At 27.2% G+C, this 10,342-nt stretch overlaps 1 protein-coding gene across 3 annotated transcripts; it reads left to right on the top strand.

The window, feature by feature from the left end:
• The first annotated feature begins 2,194 nt into the window (after positions 1–2,194).
• LOC100576017 (rho GTPase-activating protein 190-like) lies at positions 2,195–6,971 on the top strand. Of its 3 annotated transcripts, none has more exons than XR_003839536.1 (6): positions 2,195–2,344; positions 3,051–3,237; positions 3,353–3,500; positions 4,091–4,180; positions 5,689–6,183; positions 6,802–6,907. XR_003839536.1 is itself a non-coding variant. In XM_003248474.4 (6 exons), exons 1-6 carry the CDS (start codon positions 2,310–2,312, stop codon positions 6,950–6,952), a joined length of 1,038 nt encoding a protein of 345 aa, XP_003248522.2. In that variant the 5' UTR covers positions 2,195–2,309; the 3' UTR covers positions 6,953–6,971. The 3 variants fall into 3 exon arrangements, 2 of the variants coding, with proteins under 2 accessions (XP_003248522.2, XP_008189211.2); XM_003248474.4 differs by having other exon boundaries at positions 5,689–6,115; positions 6,802–6,971; XM_008190989.3 differs by having other exon boundaries at positions 2,231–2,536; positions 5,689–6,115; positions 6,802–6,971.
• Positions 6,972–10,342: the final 3,371 nt, after the last annotated feature.

Here is a 10,342-nt window from a genome sequence, read left to right as displayed (position 1 = left end):
AAAATTTGCTATAACGTACGTATGTAAGACTGAGACAACACATGCGGGTGCGACGTCCTCTTAAAACATAAAATCAATAGAAATTTTCGATTTGCAAGTAGCGTTTCAAGCGGATAAAATATTCAACTAGGGTACTACAAATGCCAAGAAGGTGGTGCAAAACAACAGACGAAAATCAGATTACTAGGCGCACCAGTAATAGATCGAAATAGCTGATTTGGATTAAATTCTGTTGCCACAATATAAAGACATTGTCACCGATGGATGGGCAACCATACAATCTTAAATCGTGGGCTAAACACAAGCTGATTGTAATCTTATTTGTATTGCATGGTAATATATTATAACATACCTACTATTGACATCTAAACGTTGAACATTAGAATCTAAATCTTGATCAATTTTTGGAACTTGTCATATGCATAGACGCATAGTGAAATAACATTATTGTGTAATCTTGTCATATTAATGTATGCCATTGAATGACTCTTCCCCTCCTTATAACAATTCTTAAATATACCGCTGCCTATTATAGGTACAATAGTACAATTTTATTATACTACAATATATAATATTCAGTTAAAAATTCAAATATCATAATATTATAATTTATTGTACAAATAAACTGCAAGTTGATTTAGATACAACGAAACAAATAATCATTAATCATCACTTAAGAGCAGATTTTTCAACATTTATAAGTAATAATATATAATTAAAAAAAAATTAAATAATAATAATTCTTTTTTTGTAATCATTAATCTGATACACTTTTTACAATTTTTATTATTAAAAGCCTAAGACCTTCAATAAATATGGTTTTAATGATCAAAGGTTAAATTAAAAAAATTAGCCCCTTCCCATGACACAATAGTTTGACTACCACTGTGTCACCCGTCGGTTTAGGTTTCAAAATAATAAACGAAAATTAAATAATAATAATAATACTTTTAAAATAATAGATAATAATTTATCAATCATTGTGTTAAAACTTAAAACTTAAAGTAATACATACTACTTAAATCGAATCCCGGAAAAAAGACCAAGGAAAAAAAGAACACGGAAAAAAGAACAATTTCCAATTTTTGAAATTTTTAAAAATGTTAAGAAAGTACCAGTGGCGCAACTAGGGCTGAAATTTTGGGGGGCTGTAACCCCCACCTGGCATTAAAAGAAAAGAACCCTGTGATGGCGATGCCCCCACACATATTTACTTAAAAATATAAAAAATCGGAACGATTCTGTTTAGCAACTTTTCGATTTTTAAAATTTTTTTTCATCAAAAGCTTCAAAAATACGCCTGGAAGTTGGATCCGATGAAACGAAGTTGGCTCAAGATGTTATAGATGGATATGAACCAAAAAAAAAACATACTATTTATGAAAAAATGCAAATTAGACTTGTAACATTATGCGAAGATTATAAAAACGGTAAAAGGGATATTGAACATTTCTTAATTACTGTAGCACACACGATACGATATCATTAATATTTAATTTTGATAAATAATAATAATTTGATATCAATAACTTTTTTTTTTGATCAACTAATATATTTTTAAAAATTGTTCTTTTTTTCCGTGTTCTTTTTTAACGATTACCACTTAAATCTATGGATCCATATTTCTATGATAAAATATAAAATTAACTATAAACTAATCTCTTAAAAGTTGAAAGTATAAAACTATAGAATAACATTATTCTATATATTATAAAATATATATTATTGTTTGTGGTCAGTACACACTACACCATTGTGTACCTATGGCATCATTATGCCAAATGACGACCAAGAAACCTTGAACAAAAAATAATAATATTATCAAACTTTACATATTTGCCTATTTTAAAAGTTAAAACTAATTTAAACTGTAATACTATATTATTATGATAATGTTTAAAATTATGCGTCATGATGAGATGTGACGTATGATTCATAATCAGTGGTACATAGTGTAATCGATAAATAATATGAATACACATTTATATTAGTTCGATTATTATTTTATCACTAAATACTGTCCGTACAACACAATTATATTAAAGTACATTTGTAATCATAATATGTGCGATAGACATATTAAAATATTATGAACTTTTCTCAAATTTTATTTGATCATCAGTTATAATAAATTGTAATTACTGTCCATAATTCTATAATTTTTGTAATTTATTTATTAAAACGTTACAGTGCATAATATATTTAACTACTTATGATATAAAAATGTATTCGTTTTCTTTTTGTGTATACATATTATAATATAGTTCAGTTAAATTCCACGATTTGATTGTACAGAACAAAATATTGTTATGAGTTATCAACGTTTTAAGGACAACACATTTTGGTAAGATGAAACTAGTCATGATACATTGGAATAGTCTTACATTAAGAGGACGTGATATCTGAATAATATGTTGTCCTTGTCTTGGAAACGTGCAACATAGTAAATTTGAATTTAGCAGGATCCATTTTGTATTTTTGTGTTGCTACTTTTAGTATCATAATAATTTGCCCTGTTATCAAATTATAAATAAAGGTAAGAATATTATCAATGTTCTTTATTATTATCCGGTTTTATGTTTTATTATTATTTTAATTTTAAACCGAGTTATAAGTAGGTATTTTAAAATATTAATATTTTACAAACTTACAAGGGCGCCCGCAGAAATTTTCACCGGGGGAGGGGGGGGGCAAGGTGTATATTATACATATATTTATACATAGCTATAGCATTTAGGTATAGTATTTTATAGTTCCATTACAAACTTATAATATACAAATATTGGCAAAAAAAGCGGGGGGGCCATTAAGTTATAATATGTGTCTCTATGATCCATTTTTATATATTTTACCAAGCTATTTACCCTTATCATAACACTTTCCTCATATAGTATCTAGGTAAGTACCTATACCTAACTGTAGTTGACAATTTAGATAGGTATCTACTTATCTTAAAAGTTAAAACAATTTATTTAATTAAATAGGTATTATTATGAAATATGACCCAATAATGTTCTAATCCAAAAGTCATATTTCTGTTTACATTATAGTCGTATGGAAAAACAATACGTAAAGAAAACTGATATACCCCGTTATATTAATGTTGCTGTTGTGGGACTTTCTGGTGCAGAGAAAGAAAAAGGAGCAGTGGGAGTCGGTAAATCATGTCTATGTAACAGATTCATGAGATCATCATCTAATGACTTCGAAGAAGATCATAATTCTTTACTAAGCAATGTAATTGTTTATTAATTATACTAATATCAATCATGAATTACAGAATAACAGTACATTCATTTAATACAAAATATAGGTACCTAATACCTATATCTAATTATGTTTCTATATTTAGTCTGATTTTAGTGGACGTGTTGTTAATAATGATAATTTTTTATACTGGGGAGAAGTTATAAAAACATCTACAGAAGGTACTGAATACACATTTCGTGTAATTGAACAAACTGAATTTATAGATGATTCAACATTTCAACCGTTTAATGGTAAATAACCCTTTTTGTTTTAGCAATTTGTAAACACCCATATTGGTATATAAGCAATGTTGACCTGCTACCCCGGGGTCTAGGGCTTTTTTTTATTTATATCAAGGCGACAAGGCCAAATTTAATAAATGTATGCCATTTGGTTTTAGGGGTTCATCTTCATTAGCTTATTTTAAATCTTAGGAGCATGATCATGAGGCAAACCAATTTAATTACTAATATCGTGATATCCACTATGTAATATACCTAGGTACATAGTATATTATATATACACAATCAGTAGTTTCAACTAGACAGTGTAGGGTTAGCCCAACTAAGCTATTATACTTTTTTTATATATTATATATTTAATGTCTTTTCACGTCATGTTTTGTATTTTTTTTAATAATAAACTAAAAGGTTTTAAAAATGTTGAGTTAATCTGTTATTAGTTAGAACTGTAAGTAATATTTTTTTGAGTAGTAATATTAATTATTATTGGAAGTCAGTATTACTAGCTTTAAATTTATTTAAGAACATACAAGCATTTTATTGAAGAGAAAAATTTTAAGTTGTATATTTTTAAATAATTATTTATATACATTTTTAAGGAGTGAAAATGGACCCATATATTAAACGCTGCGTGGCCACTAAAATTGAATCAGCTGAAAAATTGATGTATATTTGTAGAAGCCAATTAGGTATGTTAAAAACTCTTAATATTTGAATTCAAATGTATTTTAAATAGTTAAAACAACAATAATTCTTTATTTCTAATGTACCATAATATATATTATAATGTTTATTCATGAATTGTTGAGATTAATATTTAAAAAAAGGCGAGTAAGTGGATGTTGCTCTGCTGTACAGTAGGTTACAAGTAGGTTACAAGTAGGTCACTGTATAATGGATGGTATTAAATTTGAACTCAATGATATAAAATCATTGTATATGAAAAACGATTCTGAGCGGTGAAGGTTTGTCAGTGTGGATATTTTAAATTACATTTATATTTATATTACTCATTATTAATACGATATAGCCGGTAAGTTGAATTAATATTATAAGATTACAACAAAATAACTAAAACCATTATTCTTGGTTATTTAATATATAATTTCCGTAAACAGTTCAAAACAAATCAATATTTTTTTGAATTTATCGTGTTTAGAAAATGCTTATATAAACAACCAGTGAAAATTGCATGTTGTTTTAGAGTTATACCAAAAACCAAAATCGATTTTCCGTAAAAATTCCTGTTTTTTCTTAATTTCCCTTGTGCTTTCGAATAATATTAGAATTCATTTACTTTTTACGCAATCACATTCACTTTCCTTTCAGAAAAGATATTGTTGAAAAAATCTAAGCATTTTTACTGTCCTAAAAGACAGGGCTTGAAACCGTTTTAAAACCGAAACCGAAACCGTAATCAAAAACGAAATCGAAAAAATTGGATACCGGTATTATAATTTAAAACCAAAACCGAAAAAAATTGGATACCGGTATTGAATTCAAAATCGAAACCGTAAAAAATTGGAAATCGGTATTAAATTCAAAACCAATATCTGAAAAAATTGGAAACCGTTATTTTTTTTTATTAATTGACGTGTTTTTAAATACGTAAATTTCATTAATACGCATAATTAATGCTCATAATAAAATTTTGATCATAATTAATTAGATCATATTGATAACCATTTCATTATTCGCAAAATTATTAGTCGCTATATTAATAGTAATGATATAAATTATAGTTACTAACAAATACTATATATGACAATACGGGACAAACAATGATAATTGTATAGACGATACAGCCCCCTGAAAATACTTTAGAAACCAGTATACAAAACCGAAACCGAAACAGAAATTTCTTAATACCGGAATTGCTAAGTTGAAACCGAAATCGTAAAATTTCAAAACCGGTATACAAAATCGAAACCGAAACCGAAATTTCCTAATACCGGTGTTGAAAAATTGAAACCGAAATCGAAAAAATTAAAAACCGGTATACATAATCGAAACCGAAACCGAAATTATTTCAATCGGTTTCAAGCCCTGCTAAAAGATGATGACAGACACAAAAAAAAAATAAATAATAAAAAAAAATACATGTATCATTGTAAAATCAATACATTCATCGCTCCGCTCAGAATCTAAAAGGTATTTTTTTCAATATTGTAATAACTTATTATTCTATTAATTTCAGGTATTGAAGAAAAATTTGAACAAAAAGTGTTACCCTCCGGTAAATTCAATGTTGATGGTTTTTTATGCGTGTTTGATGTCAGCGTAGTACCCGGTCGTAGTATAGAAAAACAATTAGAAACTGTGACAAATATATTAAAAAATATAAAGGATACAACAAAACCTGTGGTATTAGTAACTACCAAAAATGATGAATTAAATGAGTCATATGTTCAAGAAGTTCAAAAACTTGTATCTCGAAAGGAATTTAAGAAAGCTATACCAATTGTTGAAACATCTGCTTGTTTGAATGTTAATGTTGATGCCGCTTTTATTGCTCTAGCTCATATTATTGATAGATTTAAAGGCCGTACAAAAATAGTTCCTTATTTGGAATCTGTTAAAGACTACAAACTATTGATGCAAACCAGACGTTGGTACAATTATAAGTAAATACAGAAATGTTTATCATTTTATATTTACGCAGTATCTACGTACAAAATACTTATCTCATAAGGCATGTATTCATTGTAATTTTTCAATAGTTAGGACCGGATCACACTATGCGTTTTGTCGGTTTGATTCAAAATTGATTCAAAATCAGGAAACTAATTACATAGGAAAATATTACACAGGAAAATAAAAATCAGAAAAATATTAGGTGCCCAAAAAATAATCGATGGGAATTTAAATATTAGGCAATAATTACACGGGGAAGTAAAATTCTGGAATAATACTTTCCTTTGTAGAATATTTTCCCGGTTTACAAATTCCCGTGTATTATTTTCAAGCATAAATATTTTTCTGATTTTAAAATTCTTATAAATCATTTTCCCGTTTTTTACATCTATATAACTTTATTATGTAAATTTATATTTAGATTGATCAATTTTATTTTACTACACATAAATTTTGAATTTTGACAAAGCCGACTAGATCTCACTTAAGAATTTTGTTGCAATTTAAAAAATATTGACCACGGGGAAACTTTAAACATTCAACTGTTACTTGATTCATAATTTTTAATACTCAATGATATTATAAAAATATTTAGATTCATTTTTTAGCAATAGCCTATTTATGCGTATATATTAATTATGAAATTCAAACAATTAAATTTATATTTCATTTTTAGAAGAACTGATAATTTTGAAAATGTTGAAGACGATAGAGGACGTCACAGTTTATACGATATGTATGATGATACCTCCCTGACACCAGCTAACGTTTCATTTACTCTTATTAGTTCAAATCAAAAACAAAAAAATCCAAATTACATTTCATAGTAATTTACTCAAACTCTTTAAAAAAAATCAAGAAATTACATTAAATCCAGACATGAGCATTGTAATGTCGTTTCTTCCCTACATTAAGGGGGCTGGAGCATAATCAATCCTAAGGAGTAAAAACTAGGCATTTTATATTTCTCTTTATCTGGGTCTTGTGTTTGTGTTGTAAGTAGATGAACATTAGTGTGTGTAATTCGTAGTACCGATCACGTTGTATAGGGGCATCATAATATGTCTGTCATTTTACTAATGCGCATGCACATGTCACCATTTATTGCTTTATAAAATGACAAACATTTTATTTCAAAAAATCTACCTCTGACTTCAATCACTACGCTCAGTAGGATGTTCCGATTTTAATTTTGAAAACAGATTTGAATTCTCCTCTAAATTTACTATGCTTTAACTGTCGTACATTTTTCATATTCTATATCAATGTATTTAAATTTGAATTATGAATATGTTCTATTTTTGCTCTTTTTTTTAGTAAATTTCTAAGAAAAAAAAAATAAAAATCAGAAAAATGAAATTGTCTTAGCATAGATAATTTAGTGACAAATTCAAATTTGCTTTCAAAATTAATATCGGGACATTATATTGGGCGTAGTGATTGAAGTCGTGAGCTATGTTTTCGACCGAAAATAAATCACGCTCCAGCCCCCTTAAATTATTAAATGTGCCGCAAAAATTAGAATTTCAATATTGAAAACATAATAAAAATCAACTTCCACCCTTACAACAAAACGTACTACATGAACCACAACCTCGATATCCCATTCCAACTGCTCCTTTACAATTTAATGAATATACAATGAACCAAAACTCATCGTCTAACTTACAATATAATTCTAGTTCTTACTTAAATGCTCAACCATACCCATACTCAAATCCAACTTGTGCACAACCTAATTATACTCATAATTCGTCATCCTCTTAATCAGATCACACTGTTCAAACCACACTCACACCTACGTAATCGTCACAACCATCACCATCAAACCAGACACAATAAACATTTTTTTGATTGCTTATTTATAATAAATAACATTAATTAGGTATAAAATATGACCAGGCAAGTTATAATTTACATAATATTATTTTGTATAATTTTTAATTTCCTTACTTTATTATTTTAATTATTCGCATATTGAAATAAAGTTATGAAGTAATGTTTTCCTTTATATATTTTGTATTATATTTTTTTATTATTTTATATAAATTTAAAGATATTGTGCTTTGAACAAAAATAGGAGATGTTCGCAATTTTGTAATGCTATTTCAAATAAATAATTCATTTTTATTTCAAATAATTGTTTTGATATAAGTACCTACTTATGTAGCAATAAGTATCACTTTCTATTATTATATTATGACATGGTTTTAGGTGTAAATCGTCACGGAACAATAAGCAAAGATATATTGGTCTTACAACTGAGTGACGACTGTTGTATGAAAAAATATAGTTTCTAAAAATACCTAATTTTTTTTAGTATAAAAAATTCTACGAACATACATTTTGAAGGAGGTTTTTGGTAGCAATTAGCTAATTTTATTGAATCTAGTTTGTATTTTGTGGTGTCAAAAGTATAAATTCCCCAGTTTCTTATTATACCAGCTAATACTAAATAAATAATATTATGTGATGATGACGTGTTTAAGTCATGACATATTATACGTGTTATAGGTACCTATAGATAACGTAGATAAAAATATAAAAATTAAACTAAAATTAAAAATACTACCTCAAAGTCATCGTCTTCCGGACTTATAGGATTTCAAAGATGCGTGATTTCCTTCGTTAAATTTGGCCGGACCTTTTCGAGTAGTTCTTCAAACGAGAAAATTGACATACGATAATAGATAGTTGAAAAACTTTTCAGGATATTTTATTAAATTATTATAAAATACTTGAAACCGCATGTCATGTTCTCTACTATTATGTATAGGATGGACCCACACACAATACGTTCTGCAGTGCTTATGCGCTGGTTCTTCAAGTTCACCAGCAGCTTCAACCACACAAATTATTTCCAGAAGTGAGCTGATTTTTATGTATAGTCATAATATTACAATTAAAATATATTATTGTATAGGTTCTCAAAAACTAATTCGATTATATTTTTAATTTATAAGTACTTACTTGATGTAAATGTTTTTCTTAAATTATGTAAATTACAAAAACACGATTGATTTGATTTTTAAGTAGTACAAGATACAGTATAGTAATATTAATAACTATAATAATATGCTTTTTAAAGTACAAGTGAACACGTTTGTTGCACCAAATAGATTGAATCACCGAACAACATTTTAGCTAGTTTGATGTAGATGATTATATAACTTATTATATTAGATACATTTCGTTAAATTTATATATTTAATATACTATTTATATTAAATTCATAATTAACAACGATTTTTGCGCTTTTTAATCTCGCTTTTAGGTACTCGACAGCCGATAAAACGCATAGTCTGAACTCTGAAGGGTCGTGATTGTTTTATCGGTAATTAGTTACCCACCTAAATTTTTATTTCAAACGATATATATTATAATCAACTAAGTACTTCGTATTAATATATGTATTTAATTATTATTTATTAAGTCTGAAACAACTAATGAATTTCTAAATACTTGTATTTGTGTAAATATTTAAAAGTTAAAGAATAGGTAAGTACAAAACACTACATTTTTTTCAAACATGTGATAATATGTTAGTATATAATTAAATATTAATAGTTACATTGTAATTATTAATTTACTTCAACTTAAATTGCGTGAAATTTAGTAGTGAATATTACACATTTACACATACTATATAGTATACTACTATAGGTATATTAACTTAAACGTAGGTATACCAAGTAAAACCCATGCTAAAAATACATCGTTATTTGTGAATTACATTTCATGTTGTTAAGAGGACGTCAGCTAATATGAAAAAAATAATTTACTTATAGCCTATAGGTTATGTGTATGCAAAACAATTTTTATCTACCTACTAAATTTTGGTTTGTGTATTTCTGTTTTTAATTTATATAATCATGCACAGATAAATCTGAAAAACAATTATAATATGAAAATAATTATCGATTTTTTTTTCATAGCCTAGGTATTATATTATGACGTGTCAATGAGACTCGAATTGTCTTTACTTGAAGTTCTTTTGCTTTTCCTATATTTAATGAAATGATTTGTTCGCCATTTGATTGTTGATCGTTTTAATTTCTATTACGACTGTACAAGAAACGAGCGAATTATTGAGTGTTGTACCTAATATTTTTTGGATTATAGCTGGTATGGTGAATTGGTGCCACAATCATAGGCGTGCGCAGACTTTTTTCGCAGGGTATGCCGGTATTTTTAAACATATTTAGCTCAATACAAAA

Source organism: Acyrthosiphon pisum, chromosome A2 (genome assembly GCF_005508785.2).
Source record: "Acyrthosiphon pisum isolate AL4f chromosome A2, pea_aphid_22Mar2018_4r6ur, whole genome shotgun sequence".
In the NCBI taxonomy this organism is placed as follows: Eukaryota; Metazoa; Arthropoda; class Insecta; order Hemiptera; family Aphididae; genus Acyrthosiphon; species Acyrthosiphon pisum.
The sequence above is the reverse complement of the archived record's forward strand: the minus strand, read 5'-3'. Positions and strand labels throughout refer to the sequence as shown.